Source organism: Microchirus variegatus, assembly GCF_963457635.1.
Source record: "Microchirus variegatus genome assembly, chromosome: 10".
NCBI lineage: Eukaryota > Metazoa > Chordata > Actinopteri > Pleuronectiformes > Soleidae > Microchirus > Microchirus variegatus.
In genome coordinates, this window is record NC_139811.1 from 21,945,154 (window position 1) to 21,972,811 (window position 27,658).

A 27,658-nucleotide genomic window follows, 5' to 3' on the forward strand; every position below is an offset into this window, starting at 1 on the left:
GGAGACCCGGCTGTCTTCTTTGTTGCTTTTAAAGTCCGCCACTCCGCGGCTGTGACACTGCCGGGCGCCGAGTCGCGTCGCCGTAAATGTCCGATGCAATTGAAATCAGGAAGAAGACTCTCACCGGTGAAGTATATGTCACTTTTCCCCTCTCTTCTCTCCTCTCCTCTCCTCTCGCCGTTCAGCCCCGCTCAGAGATTGCGGTGTTCGGGAGATAGAAAGCAGCAAAAGCGATGGTACATATAAGTGTCATGGGGTATTGTTGTGGGGTTCCCTGCTGTGTGTCGTCTGTGGCGGTCAGCGGGGTGCGTTTACGGTCGCCGTGGTCGAAAAGTCGGCGAGTTTTTTGCGGCTGCGGCGCGTCATTTAATGGGCGAATCGGTGTGACAAAGTTGTGCACTTGTCGGTCCGCTACGGAGAGGCCAGTGTGTGTGTGTGTGTGTGTGTGTGTGTGTGTGTGTGTGTACGTACAGAGTTTGTTTCCCCCTCCCCCACACTCGCCGCTGCTGTTTTCTGGAGGCCAAAGACATGAATGTGATGAGACTGGCTCACTTCTAAAGGCTACAGTATGAGGGAAAATAACAATTAATTGGACATTCTTTGAACGCAGCACAGAACCACTTAACCTTGCTTTTCATATCCCTACTCCTACATCACACACACACACACACAAGCACCTGTGACCGCAGAACCGTTAATTTAAATATTCATGCGCGAGCATTCGCTGCTAATTGCGAACAACCCCCCCCCCCCCCTCCTCGTACGCATCACCGGTGCTCTGTGTTTTTACGCACAGGTAGCAAAGGATCTACTTCACGCATTAGCATTCCTCAGCGTTTTAACTCCGCCATTGTTTTTGGCACGGACTGTGTGAAACATTTTTATCGTCACATTTTTTCCTCCCTCGCTAACATTGTGCACACGTGCCGCTCACACTTTAAGGGTTGTGCGGAAAATAACACTGTTGGCAATTTCGCACGAGCTGCGTGAAAGATTAATGTGCGTTTGAGTGAGTAAATTGGACAAGACAGAGAGTGGGTGTGCCCTAAAGGGAACATGATGGCAACCCTTAAAAAATAACATTTGTGTGTGTGTGTGTGTGTGTGTGTGAAACAACACAGCTGTCAGCCTTTCATTTTTTAAATTATGGACCTACTTTTTGGTGAGATCTATTTATTTTTAATCCCTAAACCATTAGATTCATGTGTTCGTACAGAGCTGCAAATAAAGAAGGAATTTAGATTTATAATGTGACTGTACTCAGAGTTATTAGCCATTTATTTAACCTTTTTGTCTTGATGTATTAGCGGCTAGAGCCATTGCTGGCCTCTTTATTAGCTCCCCGATGAGTGACAAAAAAAGCGCTGCATGAAAATGTGAGCAAATGGGTGAATGTCAAAACTGTAGTGTAAAGAGTGGTCATCAAGACAAGAGGGGTGGTATATAAATACAGACCATTTACGATTAAATGTTTCTCATATCGACAAACAAACCGCAATGGTTAATTTATTTTGTGATATTTATTTGTGCTGTGTTCATGCTCCATGATTGAATTTAATTATTTAACACAGTAGGGATGCAATATCGGCACAATATGGGTATTGGCCAATATTGGCTTTAAAATATATAAAGAAATGTTGTCTACATCTACATCTGCTGTGTGTGTATAACAAAAATATAAACACACAAAGAAAAACTTGTAGTTATTGTTATGTGACAAAACAGAGTAACTATCCAAAAATAACAGAACAACTTTATCAAAGTGGCTTTAATTTGCGAGCATTAGGATCAATTTCAAAACAAAGGTCCTGGAGAAATGGCAGGAAGAACACAATGGGGGTCGATGATCCAAGCTCACAAACTTCAATAACGTGTGTGTCCACCATTAGCCTCACAGTTGGTGGCCGTTCTGGGGAACTGGAACCCGCTGACGGACACGCCTATCCAGAACATCCCAAAGGTGTTCGATAGGTGACAGGTCTGGTGAATACGGCGACATTCAGTTGTGTTGCCACAGCTGTAACGCTCAACCCAGCACTCAGCATGCCAAATGGCACGCTCCCTCATGATTTGTGACATCTGTGGCATATTGACAAGTGACAAAAGTCCACATTTTGGTGTGCCCTTTTATTGACCAGACCATAAGGAGTGTCTGTGTACTGGTCACGCATATTGACCACCACTCTTCAATGCTCCATGACTCTCGTGAGTTTAAAAACTAAATCTGAGATTGTAGCCAATAGGAGTGGCCAAGTGACACTGGACTACTGGGTTTGAGCAAAACAAATCATTCCATAAACAAATGCATCGAGAATCTGAGCAAATGTCATGACATTGTATTTTTGTTCACCATTTCAAGTTTGTGTGTTTATTTTTTGTTGAATATATATATGTATATGTTGGTTATCAGCCCAAGCACTCCCGATATATCAGATTTCTACAAAAAAGTAGCCATAGTTGTAGTAGTTTTCTGCATGCTTTTGTTGTAACGAGTGGTTACCTGAGTTATTCATGTAAGATGTAGCCCAGTTGTCATCATTTTGAACCAGTCTGGCCATTCTCCTCTGATCTCAAGGCATTTTGGTCCAGAGAGCTGCCACTCACTGGATATTCTCTCTGTTACAACAATTCTCTGCTAAAACCTAGAGATGGTTGTGTGTGAAAAATCCCAGTAGATCAGCATTTTCTGAAATACTGTGTCTCTGCTCAGAGAGACAGCTCGGGGATGATAGATGTGTCCTTGAAGTAGACATTCACCCCTTAAAATCACTACACACACACACATACTGTACACAGTGCTAATTCCTCAGATGCTGTTTCTTTGTGAGGGTGGTGTCTGTGCAGTGGAATATAAGCCGATCATATACAAGGATCAGTATCTTTTGCAGCATTGCCCAGTTAATGTGAGGGTCACTGTATGAGGCGCTTTCATTAATGAGTTCTTACTGTAAACCACAAGTGAGTTAATCACTGGGTATGCACTACTACTACTACTACTACTAATCTGGATGTAACTGGAGTAGCTCTGTAATGTAATGATATGCTTATGCATATAAATCAGGGTACAGCATTAACACTGCACCATATTCATCCTACTGCCTGGGAGACAATCAAACCACAATAAAAGCCTCATGACTACACTCTCTTATTTCTGCTCAGGTTTGCAGATGTTGTATGTGTGAATGTTGGTTAATTCATGTAACCATTGCTTTTTTTTGGGTCATTATGAGGATGAAATGACATACATTGTAACCATCTGATATTATCTGTATACATATATATGTATACAGAGTATATCTGTATATAGAGATATAGAGCTTTAAAGTAGCTTGCGTCGTAATTTCCAATCCTCTTGATTCGTGCAGAGTTTGCATCAATATTAATATTCGACTAGATGCTGGAAGAAAAGGGAAATTAAAATTAGGGCTGAACAATATAGATAATTAAAAATGTAATTGCAATATTTCTAATAGACAGTACATTCAATTTTCCAATAGACAGTACATTCAATTTGTGATTTCTTCTCTGTTATGGTTTAGCAGTTATACAGGCCTGGCATACAGTCCCTTTCATGTCTTGAAACTATGCTGTCAAAGAAAAATATTGTTTACGCTTTGTTGCGTTTCCATGTGGATAGGGCCTTTATATAATAATATTAATATATATAATAACATATTATTATATATTTGTCCTCCTTGCAGGTGATTTTTGGTACTGGCGCATGTAAAGGTCTGGTTCTAATCGTTGGGTGGTGTGTGCTCCACGGGGACGTGGCCTGCGGATGCTGGGACTATGAGCGTCAGCGACAAAAGGAGCTACCTATCAGACCTGGGAGGCAGCTTCAATGAGGATGCTCCTAGACCTCCAGTACCAGGGGAGGAAGGTGAGCTGGTGTTTAGCGATGGACGCCAGTGCTGCAACTTCTCCTCAAAGAATGAGAGCCTCAAATGTGAGGCATCTGTGGCTATGCCGAGGCGACCGGACTTGGACCTGGGTTATGAGCCGGAGGGCAGTGCCTCTCCAACCCCACCCTACGTGAAGTGGGCCGAATCTCTTCACTCCCTCTTGGATGATGAGGATGGTATCCATCTGTTTAGGATGTTCCTCAAGCAGGAGGAGTGTGTGGACATGCTGAACTTCTGGTTTGCGTGCAGTGGCTTCCGCAAACAAGAAGCTAATGAGGGTTACGAGGAGAAGAAGGTGAAACTGGCAAAGGTTATTTATAAGAAATTCATCCTGGACAACAATGGGATTGTTTCCAGACAGATCAAACCAGCTACTAAGTCCTTCATCAAAGACTGTGTGATGAAGCTCCACATTGACCCTGCGATGTTTGACCAGGCTCAGACCGAGATACAGACTATCATGGAGGACAACACCTACCCTTTATTCCTCAAGTCTGACATTTATTTGGAATATACACAAACAGGTGGTGAGAGCCCCAAGCTGCACAGCAATCAGAGCTCTGGTTCTGGCAATGGAAAAGGGATGTCGGGTTACTTGTCGACCGTGATTGAAGGTGAGGAGTGGAGATGTGACCACGAGTCAGAGGAGCAGCCCCAGTGTGACCCCACACCGAGCACCCGGCTTACCCAGGAGCTGCTCATGGAGACAGCACCACAGCGAGTTGCCAGCGGTGCAAGATTCCAGGACAACCACGAGTACAGGTAAATCCTCCCAGCCATCAAAAAAAGCTTTTCTTCAGTTCTAACTGCTTCTAACAGGTTTTCGCTGCAAACTGCTGAATTAGAAATAAACCTGAAACCCCACACCACCCTGCACACCGCCTCAAGTTTGGAAAAGAAAAACAGAGTCAGAGAGTAGCACAAAGAGACAGCTGAGATGAGAGGAGGATGGCGCTTGAAGTGAATCCGAGTTAACTTGCTGTTGGAAGGTTGAAGTTCTTTGTTTTATTCTTTTGTGCAGGCATTCTGAAATAGCTTTTCCCCCTGGGTGGCATTTTGTAGTGTAAGAGCTCAACAGCATTTCGTTTGAAGAGGAGCTTTTCTGAAAAGCACAGTAATCTTTGCCCTCTTCAACCTCTTTTATCAAAAGATGTAATGTAACATTTCTGCATTTAAATAATCGAAAAACAACATGTCTATTGTTGTATATAATAAGTAGTGTACTTACACTGGACAAAATATTCCCAACTCTCTATAGAATCTAAAGCTATCTGTATTTGTATCAAAGGTAATGGATACTTTCATTCTGGTTGCATTTAAATTATGTCAGCCGCTTTAAGCCCCTACAAGTTTGGCAGTGTGTTGTCTCCTTAACCTCGTAATGATAATGTTCTCAAATGTCCTGTTTTGTCCACATATTCACTTTTTTCAGTTTCAATGATTTCTTTGTCAAATTGAGCAACGAAACCAGAAAATATTCACATTTAAGAAGCTGAAAAATCTGACTTAAACTTAGTTCCCACGATTGCACGCTGCTCTCTGACATCACCACATTAGGGCCTTTGTTATTGTTGTGTGTGAGAGCTGCAGTGAGCAGCAAACATTACTTTCTGTTCATTAAAGTCTTTAAAGGTAGAATTAAATGACCCGGTTTCACTCCTTTTTAATTCATCTGTCTAATCACAGACACTGTAAGTGATACTGATTCAAAATCAATATGGCAGTAAGCGTTGCTTTTTCCATGTATTGATGTTTCCTGATATTGACTGTGATTGATGTAGGACAAATGCCTCAAATACTGGTAGTTTTGGACATTTGTTGTTGGTGGTGTTGGGCTTTAATGTTATGTAATGCAGTCTACTGTGTCTACTGTGCTTCCACATGCTGTTTATTTTCCATAGAAAGCATCAGATTCAATAATCCTTTGTTAATCTTGGTTAACTCCCCCCTCCTCGCAACAGAAAGGCTCCCCCCCCCAGTTGTCTTTTGTTACATAACATGAACAATTCTCAATTGCTTTACATGTGTTGAATGCGAGCTATCTGCAATTATCAGTGTCGTCATCCACGAGCCAAGCCCTGCTGCTGATTAACGTTGAGCAACACTGGCATCATTTTAACGTGCCTGTAGTTTGATGCAGTGCCAATGTTGAGGTCAACTTGATCTATTTTCCTCCTCCAGTGACGTGGAGTCATTTACATTTTGTTGCCTACATGATTCCTGCTGATCCAGTTTGTCCTTTTGACCTAATTTTAGTGCTTTGCATAGTAACTTTAACACGACAGATGAATGTTGTGATAAGTTGATTGGTCTTACCACACATTCCTTCCTTTTTCACTATGATATTAGGAAATGTTTTAGTCCAGAGCCTGAAGTGTTTTACGCACAATACAAATGTTGATTTTGGTTAATCAGTGCATCTACATATCCATCTAAATGAGAAGCTAACTTCGTCACACTGACGTCCTCATCACATTTACTTACTTTACTTACTTACTTTTTTTTGTTGGAGCAGACAGACATTCCTTGAATCTATTGATAGATAAGACATTACACAGAGGATGGTGTTTACACCAGTTGCTAAGGAGACGTTCCCTTTTGTAGTCCTGTTTATATATTACATAACCTAAGGGTCTTGCACTCAAACGCTTCAGGAAAATCCCCTTCATTTTTTTTTTATTGTATTGGCCATTTAGCCACGTGGAACAAGTTTTTTTTGTGAGCACTGAAATGCTGCTTTTGGAGAACTGGTCCCAGAGTGGGATAACACCACCCTTGTGTTTTTACAACCAAAATAACTACTTAAAGGTGCCATATGTAAGAATGTGGGCAAAAACGGTTACTACATTCAAAGTCAAAAATACAGAGGTCTTTTAGGTTTCGTTTTCTGACGTAATTGGCAACCTGTGGTTACGCGGCAGCTGAGACTCTACTGACTGCAATGATTGGTAGACGGCAGTAGGTGGCACCACATGCCAAAACATGATTTCAAAACATAAACATGATTTGCAGTCTGCAAAATATTTTTTTTAATGCAAATATTTTGTCTGTACTGTTGTTGGTGAGTTCAGTTTGTTATATGAACATTATTCCTGAGTCTCTGTGACATATTAGGAGGATTTTATGGCCAGTTGCTTTAGATTTATTACATAATGCACCTTAATGCACCTAAAAAATTAATAACCTCTGCTTTCGTTGTTCAGCCTCTTTCTTGCACTTGCACTTGCATTCGCTGTCGCTGACTTGGTCCTCGTAGTCTTCTTCTTGTGTTTGGAGTTTGTTTTAATTTTATTTCCTTCGTCGCCCTGGCTTGGTTTGTTCTGTTTCTTTCTTTGTGTTTGTGTATATAGTAATACATATGTATTTGAATGTAGATTTATTTAAAAAGAAACATGTTCATCTTCTCCTTCTCCATTTTTTGTGCATCTCTATAGCAGCGTTACAGCACCACATACAGACCTGGCGTATGTACTACAGTGTTTAAAGTAATTTTGTGAATATAATGAGAATTTCTCACATTTTTATTAGAGTTTTTCTTATTCTGAGTATGACTTTAATTAGATTAAGTTTATTACTATTTTTTTTTTACATGGCAGTGTTGTATTCAGTCTGTTGTCTTCATCTGATTAATATTGGAAAGCTGCTGGCCACTAAATGTCACTACACACTAGTTTAGTTTCGACTTTGCACGGCTGTTTAAATGAAAAACCTCTGAAAAATGAAATTATGATGGTAATTGAAGAGTGGTGTTGGGGTCATTGTAGATGTTTTTTATTTTACTGCAATGATGGGCCACAAAGAAATGTATACATGTCATATGCCCTCTACTGCAGCACCAGAGGACAGACAGGAAGTCATACCAGTCATACAATACCCTCATAGATAAACCACTGTGTGGCTTAAACTGAAGACAGAGCTGTACAGGCAGTGGAATCAGATAAAATACTTATTGGACCAGAATCAGATCAGCTATATACGGTATTGCTACTGTGAAACACATCTTTTTACCAAAGTAATTTAGCGTAAACCTAACCAAAATGCAGTTTACCATTACCATCTTACACATGCCTGACAAAAAAAGAATCCTCATCTGATGTTAAATGTTAAGATGTTAAAAAGTGAAATTGTCAATTGTCAAATTGCAGCCAAATCTGGATCTGAGTAATGTGAATAATACCGAGGTCTGTACAATATGGCCAAAAACATTATTATAATAAAACCAGTCAGACCAGTTGATAATTATTGCAATAAAATGTGAAAAAAAGGCGAAAAACATTTAAATCCAGAAACATTTAATAAATATGAGGCAAAACATTAATTTGTTGTGTCTGAAAATATGTTTGCACAAAGCATAAATATGATATGGATATTGAGTCTATGATAATGAAGGAAAAGACGGTATATTGCAATCAATAATGTTATTTAAGTACTGCTGAGCCCTAAATGGACCTATGTAGAAACACATTTATTTAAGCCGTCTTGATAATGTTCAAACTGGATTTTTTTAATGCTTTGTTCTTCAAATCAGTCGATCTTTACAAAATATGTTGAATTGAGGACAGTGTTGTCCCAGTAACGATCTCTTCTGTCCTGCATTATCTGTCATTATCACTTCCCTTTTTTAAATGTATTTGTCCCATCCAATCTCCAAACCTCCTCTGTTTATTATTATTCACAGTTCTGTGAGTGCAGATGCTAATGAAAGTCAGTTGGTCACAAAGGTCTCATGGTGAACTCGGCTGCTGAATTCCAAACAAGGAAAAAGGCTCTGGATAAATGCGTCAGGGAATTCCAATTTGAATAATAAAAACACAAGATGATGCCTCACATCTATAATTCATGTATACAAAGCCCTGTAAGAAATGTGTTCAGCAAAGTCAATGACTGAGAATGTAAATGATCTGAACTATAATTCAGATTTATTCAGATTTATTTACTGTTTTTATTGTATTTACTCTACAACAAGAAATAGAAGGATTAATTAGTTTTCCAATTTTTAGACACGTTATTGACCAAACTACTAATTGATTTATTTTTTATTATTTACTTATTGATAATGCTTATCAGAGTGGAGTATACTGACAGCCTACTAAGTGTTACTCTAAATAAATAAGTGACGGAAATTATGGTTGGGAGACTCAAAAAGAAAAAAAAAAACAATGAACCCAGATACAGACACGACAAAGAGACGACAAACAGTGAGGGATTTAATGGAATAAAAAATCACAGTCCCGTGTTGAAGGTTGATGATTGTCATATTGTTGCAGGGTCTAGGGACAGGTAGGAAACAGACTGAAGACTGGCACAGGAAATAGACAGAAAAGATTAGGGATGCAACGGTACAGTTTTCCAACGGTTAGGTATGCATCACGGTTTTTGGGCCACGGTATCGGTATGGTTTTGATATCTTAATATAAAACTACTCAGACTAGCAAAAGCAATATTGCATTGTAAAAATAATTAAAAGCACATATATCATCAAACCACAAACTTTAAAATTTAAACAATAGTCCACTATCAGATCTAATTTAACAGCAAACATAAAACCACACAAATTAAAAGTAAAATTTAGTGCTATCCAATACAAATAAACACAATTTTAACCCACTCACAGTAACTACAACTACAAATACACCATGCTGCTCCAAGTGAAAGAGACGGTGATGACGACATAAATGAGAGGCTTGCTCTGAGTCACACTGTAGGCGAATGTGGAGCCAACTTCAGCGTCGTGATGCGAGGAAGATGTGTATTTGCAGCGAATCATGTCTGTCGAATATCCAACTTAAAACTAACTTCAGTGCATAACTGATGCTTTAACGTAATGCGTGCACACCGTGGTTTGTTTGTTGACAGTCCTTTTCTCATTATCATCGTAGTTTGCGCTGAATCCCAAATAATGCCACACTTAAACGGACTTTAACGAAGATGTTGCCTCTTCAAACTTCCCGTTGTGTATTGAACCGAACAGGGCGTACCGAACGGTTCGGTAAAATACCGAATACCGTTGCATTCCTAGAAGAGATTGGCACAAACATAGACAAACAGTACAGAAACAAGTTATCTTAGCTGGAGCAATGATCTGGCAGGTAGTCGATGGTGCAGCTGGTTTAAGTAGTGACCTTGATTGGCAAATGTGGAAGTGCCTGAAACTTATATAGTCTTGGATGACCGTCGGGGGTGGCTTCATCTATTCATTCATTGTGTTCTGCTTTATCCTCCACATGACGGTCCACATGGGTCACTGGAGCCAAGCCCAGCATCGCTGCCTTATTTTTCTGATGGATTCAAAGCAGATCTAAGCCCAAGCTGTATTTGCAGTGACCTCTGTTCTGCTGGACCCTCCTAGTAATCCCTTCAGACAATGTGGTGCACTTCTAGGCTGTATGTTTTGAACTGAAATGATCTAAAACTGACAGCCCTAGTCCTTATACTGTATATGTGCTCATTCCATCTTGCATTTTCATCTTTCTTCCATATGTTGTGCCACAGGCAAAAGCCTCTTGCGACGTCTTGAGTTTGGGGTTTGTTTTGAGCACTTGACTGAACTTCTCTGACTCTCCTCCACAGACAGTTTGCTGTTTCATATTATTCCTGAGTAGGTGCTCAAGGAAGTTATTGCCCCTTCTTTACAGAATAATAACTGTGAACATTCAGGTGCTGTCACATCATGGTGCATTTCAGTTAATGAGTTTTTCTGTTTCTTCGTTTATGTCAAGGCACACATCATGTCGGGAGTCCATCAACCCTTACTTCATCAACACCATTGATTCTATGGCTCCTGCCACCAGTGCCAACGACAGCGAGCAGCAGAGTATGTCCAGCGATGCGGACACAATGTCCCTCACCGACAGCAGCGTGTATGTACATTTTTCCCTTTTTGCGTACGTGTGCACTTTTCTTGCAAGTTTTAATACCAGAAATATAGTTCCATCATCACAGTGAAAGACAGAAACTATTTTATTCTAACTATTCCCAGTTGTTAATTCAAAGAAAGCCATGCCATACGTTTACATTGTTAGAGGAAGGAAACGGAGGTCTAATTGGCTTCAATATTGCTTCTTCCCATTTTTCTTGAGTTAAAACCTTACAACAGAAACGGCCAGTAAAGTCCCGTCTCCTCATTATCCAAACTGGTGTTAGAATGGATGTCTTTTACTAATTAGGAATCAGAAAATCACTCTTTTAATCTTAGATGGAATGCTTTTGAATGGGAATCCAAACTTCTGACCTTGTCTGCAAACATGAGACAAGATCTTTATTTGTTGTGAACAAACATGGTTTTGTCTTTTTCTTTATGAATATAGATCCTGATTTTTCAATGGAGAATTGCTTTTAAAAAGTTTAATCTGATTAAGTTGTATACACAGTCTTTGGATAAACTATAAATGTATACTTATTATTGGCATCGGTTGCACAAAAATCCATATTATTTAAGAGCTAAATGCAACTCATTTTCACTACATGGAGTCACTGTAATCATTTTGTTTTTCCTTTAATTGCGTGTACCAGTGAAAGAAGATTTTTTTTTGGGGGGGAAATATGTTTTCGAGGTGCAGCGATTGCGCTGGGGAATTAAGTCCAAAGAAAACTTCAAAGCACACACAACTGGACAAAAAAAGTGTTTGAAGCTGAATGGATCAGAGGCTGTTATCAGCTAATTGGTCCAGAGCTTTTGCAGCCATACTGGGTTTTGCAGGAGGAGTGCAAAACCCAGTATGATTCCTCAGGGAATTCATGGACTCTTGGATGTGTTAACATGTAACTGTAATCATCCAGACGACCATTTGTGGTGCAGGATTGACACAATGAGCCTGTGTGAATACCTGTCCCGCTGTCATGATTGATCCATGACTTATTAGGCGTCAGTTTTAGGCACCATACAGTGAGAAGCCATCAGATTCACAGCTGCATGTGTGTTTGTTCATTGGAAGGTTTTTATGACAATCTCTGTCTTGGTTTTTCCAGAGATGGGGCGCCACCCTACAGATACCGCAAACAGCATCGCCGGGAGATGCACGAAAGTGCCAAAGCAAATGGGCGAGTGCCACTACCTCATATCCCAGTGAGTTATTCATGGATTATTACTTTGCACTTCTACACCTCTCTCTCTCTCTTTAACTGTCTGTCTCTGCCTCGTTTTCCTCAGCTTGCACCATTGGAGATGTGCATATTTAAGCTGTGCTGTGTCGCAGGGCCTGTGATGGGAGTGTAAGAATAGCTGATGGTGAAAGAGAAGGCTGTCTAAATGCAGCTTGATGCTTTCCTAAGCTGTATGCGCTGAAGCCTGGCAGACATGAATCCTCCCCTGTGACAGCCTGATGCCTCCCTTTGCTGCTGAGGCTGTCTCTTGGTAGGAAAACCCCAGCCCTAATTAGGCCACAGAGTAAAGAGTCAAATTAAAACTCCACACGCAGCATCCTATTAGAATGCATGGATTGGCTGTACAGTGGAGCACAAATCCCCAAAGCATAACTTTCAAGTTTTTCTGCCCCAACAAATTAATCAGGACTTCACTTCGCCGGCAATAAGAAGATTGACGTGGCTTTTAGGTCGTTTTTTATAAATGTCAGTTTGTTTTTTTAGAAATCACAAACGGGTCCTAAATCAGGAGTTAAGAGCTTTACGTTGTCATGATTGCAGCGCAGTAATTTGTGCCAGCAGCAGAGGAAATATATGTCACTCATTTCCTCAGTAATGAGATTACATGTGAGATTTAAAAATCATGCCTCATTTATTATCCCCCCCCCTTTTTTTTTTTCCTGAAAATGAATTTTTTTTTCAGCACTTTTATCAAATGGATACAGTTATGTGTTTATGCTATGGTCGTGTCATTCATTTTTAATGTTAAAGTGTGGCTCTTGCTGCATCCACACTTCTGCGTTTTGCTTTTCACACACATCACATCTGTCACCGTTACGCCTGTCGTCCACACTGCTCCTAAAACAAGACCAAAAACAGGACTAAAATGCTCCCTTGGACAGATTTGGCAGCATTTTACTCTGGCTTGTCACTTATCCATGATCTGATCTGTAGAAAAAGAGCTGCACATCATCAATAGTCCAAAGCTGCATCCATAAATAATTAAAAAATAATCCACTCTGTATGCAATCACACCCCCATGCCTAAAAAACACATGGGCATGCACATGTTAATGGAGCTTTCTGTTTACAGCTGATGTTTGAGTGGTGGCTGAAAAGTACTAATGAAGAAGTTTTAAAGGTCTCAAATATTGTTTTCAATAAAATGGAGCCTGGAGTGTTTTTATACTTTTTGGGAGGCTTAAAAACTTGCTATAAAAGTGAAGGTAGAATAGAATTCAATGCTTTACAAAGTAGTATGGATTGATTAAAGAAGTCCTTGCTCTTACTTTTCAAAATTGTAGTTTTTAGTAAGTAAATAATAACTAATAGTTGCTGGGTAAAAAATCTGCTGTTTACACAGACTTGACCACTCGACCCGAGCCCATTGGGACGCAACAGGTCGGGCCGGGTTTGGTCAAAAATCCACAAAATTATTTTCGAGCTCGGGTCAGATTTGTTCTTGCCATTTGGCGTGGAGAAATTATTTTGAGTTAACACAGTTTATTAAATTGCTGAGTAGTTTATTAAATTGCTTTACTGAAAATGCAGTGGAAACATTTAATAAATAGATGCATAACATGTGGTTATGCATTATGTGGTGATGCATAAACTGGTAAGTGATTGACCCTAGTGTATGTGAGGTTAACCACCACTTCAGCTTACCCTAACTGTATCTGTCTCCGACAAAAATAAATAAATACAGAATTCATTTTTGGTTCTGGTTGGGGCCGATCCATATTCTCTGGGGCTTTCTGTCAGTGTCAGACACAAATAATGGTTTATGGTGTGCAGTATAGATGTAGGTTACTTCTGATATGGAGCTGTATAAGCTATGGCCTCTTATAGGATTTAAAGAGTATTAAGAGTACCCATGTGAAACTGGCAGTGATGCAATCACTGATAACACTTACAGTTTGACATTTTGTCCTGCAGCGCACAAACCGGATTCCAAAGGACATTCACGTGGAGCCGGAGAGGTTTGCTGCAGAGCTGATCAGCAGACTGGAAGCCGTGCTGCAGGAGAGAGAGGATCAAGCAAAACTGGAGGAGCGACTGAAGAGAGTTCAGTTGGTACGTTTGTTTTCTTTAAAGCACAACCGTGGCCATTAATTCAGTCATTCATTTTATTTAAAATGTGAAAGAGCAGCATCGCTCAGGAGTTTGCAGGGCCTCCTTTTATTCTGTGAAACAAAGAACTGCTGTCATCAAGAGAGATCGGGGAACAAGAAGGAAGATGTGTCTTTACTGTGTTCTCAGCTTTTTCACCACCATAGTGACACCATCAGAATCAGAACCACAGAACCTGCTGTACATCATTAGGACACAGAGAAGCTCAGCTAAACACCTATTTGAACAATATTCACCCTCATTCTAATTCAGAAATTAGAGTGGCACTTGTCTGACTCTGTATATGAACAGTGATACAAAAGCCAAGCCAAGTCTTCATGTTGAAGATTTCATGTTTGGCTTTGTTTTGTCAGACTTGGAAAAACTGTGCTTTGACCTGATATAATTGTTAATCCTCAGTTAGTCAACATTTGGGCTGATAATCATCATTTTCTTTACTGATAAATCTGGTGGTTATTTGGTCAATTAATCGGTGTGCTATGTGAAATGCCAGAAAGGGGTAAAAATGTCACAATGCCAGTGTCCTCAAATGTCCCTTGTAGCCACAAACCAAAGATATTCAGCAACAAAGAAACCAGAAAATATTCATGATTTAGAAGCTACTTGATTAATTGCTGTGGCCTTGTTAACGGAGTGTGACCACAGATGAATGAAATCAGGCTGTTGGTTCAGAAGTATCAGTAGGCAAAACCAAAGCCCGTTCCTAAGCCAGAAAGAGAGATATGTTGCTGGCTGCTGGGCTTAACGTTTTCACTGACTTAAATCCATCTGGCCTTAATGTAAGCAATGAGGCCAGACATTTGAATGGGAATAAAAACCCAATATCAGTCATTAGGAGAATTCTGTCCTTGGCCTGTCAGCGCTCTGGCTTAGTTGATCAGTCAGATGAAGCACCTGCGCCCACTTGTAAGCCTGGAACAGTGCGACGCCCGTTTGATGTCACTTGAACGGTGATGAAATAGTTGCTGTGAGCACAAATGAAATCTCGGTCAGTACACAAAGCCAAGTATTAAGTTTCAAGGCAGACAGTTTACGTGGGCTGGTTCCTGAAAGGAGAGAAGCTGCCGGCACACAGATTGAGGTTTGCTTTATTAAACCTTGAGGCGAAAGAGAGTGAAATGACAGCCTTTCGTCATGTGATACGCTCTCCATCTGGGAACACCACGTGGTTGGTGGTTCAGCTCTGTAACCAGAATATTGTAGGTATTAAAAACAATAGGGTTTTTATCTATAGAAAAAAAACAGATGCACCAATCAGGTTATCATTTGACTGCTGTGAGGGAAAAAAAACATCACAAGGATGTAGCTCACTGTTCTGTCACCTGTGGAACAAAGGCTGCTGTAGTCCTGATAGCAGCAGAGTGCCATCACATTAGTAAACCAAGGCCTGAAAGACCCTGTGAGCTGAATGACTTTGTATGTCTTTGTCTGCTGACAGCCAGTGGCCAGTCTGGTTGTAAGTTCTTCCCATTACAACACACCATGGTTCTCTGTTCACTTTGGTACTTTGAGGAAATTCAGAAGTACTGTTCTACTGCATATACCGGGGTGTGTGATCGGAGTGGAACTATTTTCTTAGTTTCTTTGCTCCACATAACAAAGAAATCATTAAAACGGAATCATTTTGGTTTGTGGACAAAACGAGACATTCAAGAACATCATCATTTCCAGGTTTGACGAACACTGATCAACGTTTTTTAACATTTTCTGACATTTCATGGACCAACCGATTCATCGATTAATCGAGAAAATAATCGACAGATTAATCGATTACGAAAATAATCGTTAGTTGCAGCTCTACTCAAGGATGACCTGATTTAGGTGGTCAAACATCTCAAATTATATTTGGCTTCAACAAAATAACAACATGCAAACATGTTTGCTGTCACTCCCCCAGATTAGAGGCGTATTATTGTATAAAAGAAAGCCAACCAAGAAGCCCTGTAGAGTGTCAAACGCGTGCATTTTCTATTGATTATCAAGAATTTTCCATTTTCAAGATGGAGCCAGTGGAAAAATATGAAATGAAAGAAAATGAAATGGATATCTCTGTCTGATGCATCAGTTATTAAACAACATGCCAAGAAATATTTGGCTGGAGACGGCATCTTTTAGAGGAGCTGCTGAAACTGGGGGGGGAAAAAAGCAGTGGGCAGAGGAACAAGCTGAGAAACTCTTTGTGCTGTGTCTTTTGATGGTTTTGTAGAAAAGCGATGCAGAGCACAGGGTAATAACAAACTCGGCTGCTTTGGCGCGCTCACAAACGGCAGGCTTATTTAATTATTAACACAACTGACACGAAAAGTGTGGGAACGGACCGGCTGAAAAATGAAAGTGAAACCTCCACCTACTGTCGTCTTTATTCTCCTCTCCTCTCTTTCGTCTCTCCTTCCTCTCGCTTCCAAAGTGTTTTCTAACTTTACAGATACAGGAGCTCTGCTTTACGCTGCTCACCGCCCTCATCTGCAGTAGTGATGCACACTGTAATGGAGAAAACAGGTGTTTTTTTTTTTTTTGCAGATTTTTGGCTCTCAGGTGTTGTGACGCATTGTATTTTGTGGGAGTAAAGATTCAGCTATGCATAAGAAAATAAGAGTCAACGGCTCATTAATCAGCCAGTACTCTCCCCCGTCCCCCATTCTTCAATAATAACAATATTTATTTCAATATTTAAAAGCTCACACTAGCTCACATGTGCAGATCCAGCATTGTCTGTGTAGAGTTTTCAGCTGTTTTTTTTAATGAAACACTGGGAGAAAATCACATCAATAAGCAAATCTAGTTGTTGACCCATAATTGTCTGTGGCTTGCTACTGCCACATAGCAACAGCAGTAAAATGTCCAATCAAAGCTGATTTATAGGTCGACTTTCATCACTGCATTGTCAGTCGCTGTGGTAAACAGAAAGAAGGTTCCTGGTTCAAATCTCTGTTTGACTGGAGTTTTTTGTGTGTGTGTGTGTGGAATTCTTCTTGCATGTGTCTGTGTTTTCCGCAGGGTAATCCAGTTCATTCCCACAGTCCAAAAACATGCAGATTGGGGTTATTATGGTTGAATGGATGGTTATAGGGGTGTGCGTCTCTGCCTCTGGAGCAATATCCAAAAAAAAACAAAAAACACTCTGCGATTTATATGATATAGATAAAATCTGTGTCAAACCAGTATTATGATGAAATTCTGCAGTGCTGCTGGAATTCAGCCGCCCATAAATCTTTCTCTTCACATGAGATAATATGTTTTGTTTGTTTGTTGACTGACATCAAAAATGTCTCATCTCATTTTTTTCGTGAAATTGATTGTTAGGATGCAAAAATACAGATGATGGGTCGCACGGAAAATGAATGATCTCGCAGTTGCACTGTCAGTCAAAATAATACTGATCCACTGCAGTTTGTTTAGTGTAGGCATTCATTCTCAATAAGAGGATAAAGTGGTTGAAGATGAATTAATGAAATTCATATATAATATAAGTTGAGATAAATTGGTTTTATAATTTTTTTTACATTAATCATTTCAGAACGATCTACGTCATATTTAAGCACTAAAAATACTTTTGGATTATTGGTCTAAAAGACGGTCCATGGACAAGCTTGAAGTTATTTTAGAACGATTCAGAGGTCAGAGTATTGATGTATTTGTGTTTTTTGTTTTGTTTACCTCCTAACCCATTGTATTGGTTAATCTAATGGACATCAATTCACAAACATGCTGTGTGTTTGCAAAATAATCCTCTAAGTCTAAACCTCTGCAGTAACAGTGAGAGGTCTTCTAGTTGTATATGGTGAAAAGCTGACACCTGCAGGTTGAATTGTGTATAGTATGTACAATAATAATGTTATAATAATAACATTCATGTTTATACAATATTATAGTTTATACAACACTGTTTTATTTCCATGTTCAATGGGATTCATAAATGTTTCTATTCTCTCAGGCTTATTATTTGTCCTTGTATTGCTTTTGTGTTCTATCCAGGAAGAGGACAGCGATGAGCTCATCCTGTCCACAGCCACAGCATTTGCCGGTCACAGGTTTCCCCCTGGTGTTTATTCTCAGAATTACAACGCTCGCTATGCAGACGTCACCTACAGTGGTGCTATACCGAGGGACGCTCACGAGGAGAACCCTGAGAGCATTCTGGACGACCACGTTCAGCGGGTCATGAAGACTCCCGGCTGCCAGTCGCCCAGAGCAGGACGTTATTCGCCCAAATCGCGCTCACCCGATAATTTCCCGGGAGGAAAAGCAACGGGACTTGGAATGCCTCTGTCATCAAGCCAGGGCAAACATCCATCCAGGCACGGGCCGAAGGGAGAATCCAGCCACCTGTACCATCACAAACATGTGCATCACACCCACCACGCGGGCACGGGGAAGCCCAGAGAGCAGGTGGAGGCCGACTCAGCCATGCGTGTGCATGGCAGCTTTTCCTGGGGCGCGGAGACGAGTCATTATGCATCAAAGTCTCGCAGCTATGCAGATGGCATGGGATCTAACCACACTGAGAATACAGGGTTAGTTACTGTTACTTTAATTACATGTTTTTTTGTTTATTCTTTGCCCTCTTATTTGTGGTTTTATCTGTTCTACAGTAGCAAAGGTGGCTTGCATTGTAAAAGAGTGTACAAGAAAGGTGAGGAGGTGCGGCCTTATGACATGCTGGGCACTGGAGAGGACGTGGAGAAAAACCAGAAGATCCTTTTGTGGCTGATGGAGGGACAGAAAGAGATGGTTCAACATAAGAGAAGCTCATACGGGTCAGTGACAACCGTTTCTCTGCCTGTTCTGAATTGTTACTCATTGAGCTCCTCTTTCCTTTGTGAAAGCAAGGCTAATTATCAGAGTGGAACATTTTGAAGTAGGAATCACTGCACAATGAGTAAATCACAAAGGTTGCAATTGCATCATTCTATCTATCGTTCTCTCAGCCTCTAATATCCCAGTCTTCTCTAATTCCGCAGTTTGGGATTAATAAAGTACATCTATTCTTCTCGATGTTAACTGTTCGATGTTCTATTCAATTCAAAATGCAATAGTGCATTAAAAAAATATTTTCTTTTAGAGTTTAGTCATTAATATTCTGATGGTATCTTGTTCTGAGGCTTGAGTCAGTGCATTTACATGATATCTGAAGAAAAACACTTACCGTTTTCCAGTGTTAGTCCGACTACAACCATGATAGTCTGACTGAAATTGTACTAAGCTGAATTTTCTAAAGTTGGACTAACAGACCCAGATAATATTACAGCCACAGGAAGAAAAACATCTAACAGCAACATCTAGAACCTGTGAATTTTTGGACTAATGAGGAACCCAAGTGTATGCGCTAATGAATATTCTAATGAAGTTGTTGTTAGTCTGTGACTTAATAGGTCAACGAAAAACACCAAACAAACTGAAAGTCAGCGGACAGACTTCATCCGCTTCATTCTCCACTGTAGTGCTTCTGTGCTGCTACTACAACCGTAGATTATTCATTGAATTTGGGTGTGTCTCTGTTACAAACTCTGTATTTCAGGAGCACCACTGGGTCCAAGAGGACCACAGGCCACGAGGGCTCGTTGTACCCGTGCGTCAGCAGCACGCAGCTCCGGAACAACGTGCAGCCATCGCACCCTTTCATCCAGGATCCCACCATGCCACCCAATCCAGCCCCCAGCCCTCTCATCCAGCTGGAGGAGGTTTGCAGGCGTCTAGAGGAGGAGAAGATGAAGTCTGCGGGTTTACAGCCCAAGCAAAGGTAAAAAAAAACAAACAAACAGACTTGTCCCATCACTACAGTCACCTGTCCAGTTAAACAGTGCAGCTCTTTCAATCAGAATCGTTCAACTTCATGAATAAGGGAAGAAGTCCATGCTATTTTTTTTACAAAATTCAATAGTTTCCCCCCTTGTTCTGTAGCCACTCTCTCTCTAACTGCTGGGGTTGTTCGGTCCTCCAGGTATGTGATGGAGGTGATCCAGAGGGGTCGCACCGCAGTCAGGCCGACGCTGTTCCCTCCGCTCAGCGTGGTTCCCGCTGTTTCTGACAGCGAGATCTCCGAGCCCGAGTATGTCCACAATATCTTACCAGCAACTTTCCCCCACTGTCTCCAAATTCCCCATAGATTCACAACAACTTACTTTACTTCCTATGCTCATAACTGCTAGGCTAGTTCTCCAGACGTGTGTCTGCTCTTTGAACTACTAACAGAGGTATTTAGATATAAATCTTGGGGAAATGCTTTCCTTAAATAGTGCTGATTTGTGTACTAGAGTCAGTCTTAATATGGTGTGTTTTTTTTCTACTTTTCCTGCCTTCATTAACGTGAAAATGACAGCCAGTATCCTCAAACTGCTTATTAGGCTACAATCAACACAAACAGCCAGCATCCTCAAACTGCTTATTAGATGACAATCAATACAAATAGCTTTTAGTGTCGAGCCATAAAATGGAAAATGTAGAAACACCACTTGACTTGTATTACTTTGAAAGCTACAGGGTGTCATTTTAGTCTTGAACTGAGACATTTATAGACAGTGAATAAACGTCTCTGCAGTCTAATTATTAATTACTGCGTTCCTGGCTTGAACTGTTGCCCGGTCAGAAATAAAACAGTTTTTTTGGAGCAGTAATTAGTAATAAGTGTGTGGACGTTATACAGTTATAGCACAAATCAGCTCGACTCTACTCGTTTTTTCTTTTGCTTTTTAATTAGGCAGAGAACCTGGTACCTGATGTTTCTTTTTAGTACCTGCTCTGGTGAGGTTCCTAATGAGCTGAGCGGATACTAAACTGTGACAGTGACAGACTCCCAGCCACTGATTGGTCAGAATGTGTTGTCACTGGACGCGACGTCACGACTCGTCCAACAAACCCGCATTTTTTTTGAAAAATGGCAAAAACATGGTCGCTGTCCGCAAAAACACACTATTGTCTGTTGACGAAGTGCAGACGTTCCTGTGTTTGGTGACTGACCGAGCAGCTAGTACACCATCGCCTCGATGTCCTCTATTGTTTTTGTGTTTGTGTCGCGTATAAAACGGCGTCTCGGCAGTTTCGTTCAGCCATGCTATGATGAGACAAGGAAGACGACGTGCCTGATACAAAACTGAGTCGAGCTGAGAGGTGCTAGAACTGTATAATGGAAAAGGATCATTTATCTGATCCTGTCCTGCACTTATTGTTTTTTTGCATTTGGTTGCACACCTGACATTTGTTAACTATGACACATTGATCCACATTCGAGTCCTGGGTCCTTGGGTTTTACAATTGGCAGTACATAAACTGAGACATTTCCACCTCATCGTCAGAATCTGCTTTTCCTTTTCACCATTGCTGTTTCATGGTATTTCATACTTAATTTCAAACACTACTGCAACTGCAAACAGACAGTCTGCATCCTTTTTTCCATTGGTGTGTGTGAGACCAAAATATACATACATGTTCCATAAACTATACGTAAAAATGGACGTAGTCTTCCGGTTTTAAAATGTGAAGCCCAGAAAGGAGAACAGAAGTAGCAGTTAACCACCAGGGGGAGTCAGTCAATGTTTTCCTGAGGAGTTGATGATCTCATTTGTTAGTTTCAAGTCTTCTACAATAGTCAAATGATGTCAATTTTGTAATGGAGCCCAGAGAATAGAGAATAGACGCCAGTGTCATTGACAGGGAGCATTGTCCAGTCGGTCCCTGGTAGGTGATGTATTGTTCTAAAAACTCATGTCACAGTCAAATCTCAAAATTAAGTCTTCAAAATAGCTTTTGTTAATGTATTTTTTTACGTGTGTTCCTATTAGGACTGGGACTAAGGATTATTTTCTTGATTTATTGAGTACTTGTTTAGTCCGTACAATGTTTATCGTCGTTTACCAAACATGGAAATGTTGAAAAATTATTCAGTTTTAATAATTTGTTTGGAAAACCAGAAAGCTTGTTTTAATTAATCCAACTAATTAATTTAGTTGACAATTGATTAAGTTTTAGATTAAAAAATTGATGAATTTAATAATCATTGCAGCCCTACTTAATATGGATGCAGAATTCCTCTGATCGGGAGCTAAAACTCTTGTCTGGACTCTTTATAGATGAAGCCTTAGCTGAAGATGGTTATTCTTCTTCTTCTTCTAATAATAATAATAATAATTTCTGCCGTCCACAGTTCAAAGTTCATTACAGTAGTTGTCATTCTGCTGAAGACGGTTAATGCTGCTTCTAAAGCCAGTGGAGAGAATGCTGTGAGCAGGAATGGACAATTTGATGTCAAGAAAATGAAAATAATGTGTACGGTGTTGGAAAAGAAAAGAGAACACCTCTGTAATTTTCTAAATTGTGGCACTTTAGGATGCATTATCAGACCTGTATGTATGAGGGAAATTAGCTGCTTTACATTTACTCCACACAGAATTAAAATCACACAGAGATAATACAAAAACATATATTATGAGTGTGTTACTAATTTTTTTCAAGAGTCATTCGAATTTAACACGCATTTGACAACTAACGAGGAATGAGGGAATTTGAATGGCTGCTGTGTCACAGTAAAAATCACTTCAGAGGAAGTATGAGAGTGTGTCTTGTCGGCGCTCATGTAGAAGCAGAAGGGCCAGAGTACACTTTTATGATGTTTTGTCAGAAGCATATTTTCCCTTGTTCGGCTGCCATCTCACAAGGGCACTTATCAGACAGAGGGGAACAGGGGAAGTAGGAAAGTAAGAGGCAGGTGAAAGGGAGGTTATGTAGTAATGCCAGTGGGTAAAACCTCTGGTCAGAACTGTGAAGACGGGGTGATGTCCTTTGGTACATGATTCATACGGGATCAAAAACACTGACTGAACTTTTATGTTCTAAACTTGAAAGATTTCTCTTGGAGGCTTAAATAAGAAAGTGGAAGGATTTTTTTTTACTTATGAAGAAACATGGTGGTAATGTTTTATTCATAACAACAGTATTGAGAGTAGAAACAATACGTTATATATTGGCCTATTCATGGGTTTAAAAGATAAAATACACTGATTTCTAACATGTTATCAAATTTGAAACACACAAATGCAAACATAAACAGAAATGTGATTATTGTAAATATCAAATAAATTATTAATGTAGGGCTGCAACCAACAAATATTTACATCACTGATTGATCTGCAGATTATTTTCTCTTAATCGAGTACTTGTTTCTTAAAATGTCAGAAACTGTTTAATAATGTTTACCAAACCTGGAAATAATGATGTTCTTGAATGTCTTGTCTTGTCCAAAGCAAAATGATTCAATATGAATGATTTCTCTGTTATATGGAGCAAAAACCCCCAGAAAATATTCATATTTAAGAAGCTGGAAAATCAGATTAATCGATTATCAAAATATTTGATTAAGAATCGAATAATTGTTGCAGTCCTAAATTCTCTATAATACGAATTAAAACATTGACACAATTTATTCACAATGTTTATCCCATTAATACATAAAAAAAAAAAAAAAAAATTCTTATCAACAATAGAATGTAGATGCCAATATTTATTTATATCAGCTGATATGAGGTAACTGATTCTTTGGTTAGGCTTCAAGAAAGCATCGACGACATACAAGTTAGTTTGTATTTAGATTATTTATTTATTTTTTATTCTCCAGTGTCAGAGAACATTGAGATAACTAATCAAATTTGCCAAATTAGCTACAGTTATTATTATGTAGTATCTGGACGTACAAACAACAGTGATTTACTTTGATATTGTGTAAAGAGAAAAATTAAAAATCAAAGATTTACAGACATGTCCTGGAGTGGCCTCTCCTGTTTCAAAGCAGATTCATGGATGTTTACTTTATGATGGAGTAAGATAATGATGTCCTCAGGAAGTGCAAGTTGCACCGCATCAAAAGAACGCGCGTGTGTCATGCGCGTGTGAGTTATCACTCGGCTACTTTTTACGGAAATTGCTGCAATTAGGGAGTAAGGGAAAGTGCACCATTAGAAATTCAGCAGAAAAAAAAGAACATTTACACTATTTGTAAGACATGTATTTTATATAATATCCTATACTTTATGAATTTCTGCTACCGTTTCTACATTTACAGTTTGATTCCACATCCTGTTTCGTAATGTGTTGACATCAGTGGCCTTTGTGCCTGGTGACCACTGGAGTTTGAGCAGTTTTATAATTTTAGCTGAGAAATTCGCCCATTTTGTTGTTTATCTGTATTGCAACTTAACCTACATGATAGACTTTCCATTATGTTTCTTCATTAAAGGTTATTTTGTCAGAGGGCAACTCAAGAAAAGCAACAACACAAAGTCAAGCACATGAGAGCTAGGGAGAGTGATGCAGGGTCCACAGGATGATTATTTTCATAATCGATGAATCGGTCGGTCCCTTTTGCTTTTTTTTTGTTTTTGCACAAACCAAAATTATTTTTTATTGATTTTTTTGTTATATTGAGCAAGAAACCAGCAAATATTCACATTTATTTACCTTAAAAAAATAATTATTAATTAATTGTTGAAAATACACTCAAATTGATTATGAACATAGTTGACGATTAATTGAGCAATCGTTGCAGGCCTAGTATACAGGATGCTGAGTTTAGAAGATTGGCTGTGCGGTGAATACAATGACTCTCATAAATGCAAATATAATATCATACTTCTGTAAACACTCTGTGCAGTCCACTTAACAAATGCTTGTCGCTGCTGCCACCTTGTGGTAATACATGACTACTAATTAGGTTACTGGAGAAATATGAAAATACCAATCAATCAATCAATCAATCAATCGTTAAATAAACATTTTTCATGCTTAAACTATGGTTATTCTGTCCACAGTCCACCTAACTTCTGCAATCTGTCGATTTCAGTGTCCACATTTAAAACGTTTAAATTTTTTCTAAATTGTTGTGTGTGTTTTTTTTTCATTTGCAGACATAAAACCACTAAAAAGGCGACATGTGAAAACACCGTTGTGGCGTATTACTTCTGTGAAGAGCAGATACCTTACAGGACGTCCGTCAAAGGCAGAGTCGTCACCCTGGGCCAGTTTAAAGAACTGCTAACAAAGAAAGGAAACTACAGGTGAGAGTGACTGTATGTGTCTGTTTGATTTAAACGGACTAATAATTGAAACAATACAAATGGAAATTAATTAAAATTAAAATGTTGTTCTTTGTCCTTCAATCAAATAAATTATATAAAGTCAACTAATAAAAGGAGATTTATCCTGTTCATATGGACTTAAAATATTATTTTATTACACTTAAAATACACGTTTCAGGAGCTTCCATGCTACATGACCCACTGACCCTTAACAAATGCAAAATAACATTAAATTTTTTTAGTATAAAATATTATATGTATGTACATGTACATGTATGTATGTATGTATATATACGTATATGACGTGGACTCGAGTCACATGACTTGAACTCGAGTCATTATTTTAATGACTTCAGACCTCACTTGATAAAATTCCGCATAACTTGCGACTCGACTTGGACTTGACTCGGACTTTGCCTCTTTGACTTGTATGACTACAAAAACTATTTTAATCGGGGGATCTGCCCCGAACCGTAAAGGGATCCGTTAGCTCCTTCGCTCGGATTAGCTCGTTATGGTAACTACAAAACGACTGTGGGACTCCAAATGTAGTGAACACGGCACTTTATTTAGTTCTGCAGGTGATGCACAGCTTACTGGGTACAATGCGACTCCCGCAGAGAGGGGAAAAACATAGCAGAGCAACCGTATTCAGCGCAACAGGCTCTTTCTCTCTCGCTCTTCCACATCAAAACAATAACACGGCACACACACTTCCTGATTCACTCTCTGACGTCACATTTACGCATGCACAGTACACTAACCTCTATACACCCTACACCACGCACACATACACAGCTCCACACACACACCAGGCTTAGCCTGTTACATCGTGGACCAGACACCCCAGAGACTCATTCACTTCAGCGAGGGAAAAAAAGTTGATGAAGATGCCCATGCCACGAATAGTTATGTTTTTTAATCATGTTAATCTCTTCTTTACGGGGGCATCCCGGTAGCAGAGAATCCCCCGAATTCCAACAGTACCATTTTTATCACTTTACGACCAAGATTCACGGATCCAGAACAAAAATGAGCGCAAAGTGACAACTGACTTTCAAGAAATACAAGCAGAAATGTTGTCTTACCTTTGCTGTTTATCAAAACAAGCTATTTCCACCAGAACAAAACCGCTTCTAATGAAGAACTACACTTCCCAGCATGCATGGGGACAAATCCCGGTCTGCTTGATCATTTCAGAGCACAACATTTTGATCGTTCTGATTAGAGAAGTGCAAATGTCCGCACAAATGCGTCATACGTGTTAACTTACAGCACTGTGACTGTCTGATTTATTTATTTTTTTATTATCTGAAGCAGAGAAAAAGCAAGTTCAGTGTTGTATTGCTCAGAAATTCTTACTGCTTACTGTTTGTTCATGTTTACTTACAGCACATTATATGGACCTGATTTTTAATTGTATTTTCTAATGATTTAGAGCACGGGTCGAAAGTGTGTGCGTTGTCATATGTATATAAACGTGTATATGTGTGTGTATATATATATATATATATATTATGCATATACATATATATTTATATGTAGCTATATTGTGACATTTTATGTGTAAGCATATGGGTCTAGAATTTTAGTATTCACACTCAATGTTTATTTGTTCATTTTAATTTGTAAATTGTTATTCATGTTTATCTATAATTACACCCTTAAAGATATGGAAGCTGAGAAATGAAGAGAAGTGGACTAATTGTTAATCTGCAGTGAGCATTTGTATCACCCATATTTCTGGATGTTGAGGATAAACCTGCACTTTCTAACAATCCTAGTCTCACGTCTATCAGAGGATTCTCAGATTTCAAAGTGGGCCCTGGCATTCTCAAGTTTGGGAATTGCTGGTGTAGGGAATTAATCCAGTTAAAACAACACTGGGAGCATGAAACTGCCCTGCAAATGTGCATTGCTGGCACATGATGATGAATAATTACACGACTGCCAAAGCAGTTACCAGTATCTCTGTGAAAGGGATTTTTATGGCTCACCTTATATTTCAGGCTCCAGAGTCACAGCCTTTAACTTGTAATCACTTTGTTTCCTCCCTCTCTAGGTATTATTTCAAGAAGGTGAGCGACGAGTTTGACTGCGGGGTGGTGTTTGAGGAGGTACGTGAGGATGATGCTGTGTTGCCCATCTTCGAGGAGAAGATCATTGGCAAAGTTGAAAAGATTGATTGAAGGTGTGTGTTTGAGAGGAAAGAGTGGAAACTTGGCGATGGAGTGAGGACGGCGAAGAGGAAGTGTTTTAGCGCAAAGAAGCGGCAGAGGAAAAGTAATGCAGTAAAAGAGATGGAGAGCAAAGTGACGTCAGACCACAGACGAACCTCATTCAGTTTAAACAGATGAATGACGAACAAAAGTGCTACTAAAAAGCTACATATTTTTGATATTGTGTATCAGAGGGTAAGAGGTTGTCCTTTCTAAATTGTTCGCACTTGTAATTTTTTATATGTATTGGTACCAGATTG

At 39.6% G+C, this 27,658-nt stretch overlaps 1 protein-coding gene across 1 annotated transcript; it reads left to right on the plus strand.

The window, feature by feature from the left end:
* axin1 (axin 1) lies at window positions 1-27,368 on the plus strand (the record flags this gene model as incomplete). Its single annotated transcript, XM_083896084.1, has 11 exons — window positions 1-126; window positions 3,702-4,667; window positions 10,625-10,765; window positions 11,874-11,970; window positions 13,922-14,059; window positions 18,092-18,630; window positions 18,709-18,873; window positions 19,635-19,856; window positions 20,058-20,165; window positions 25,009-25,158; window positions 27,242-27,368. The coding sequence occupies exons 2-11, from the start codon at window positions 3,793-3,795 to the stop codon at window positions 27,366-27,368; spliced, it is 2,562 nt and encodes an 853-aa protein (XP_083752210.1). The 5' UTR covers window positions 1-126; window positions 3,702-3,792.
* Between the last annotated feature and the right edge of the window lie 290 nt (window positions 27,369-27,658).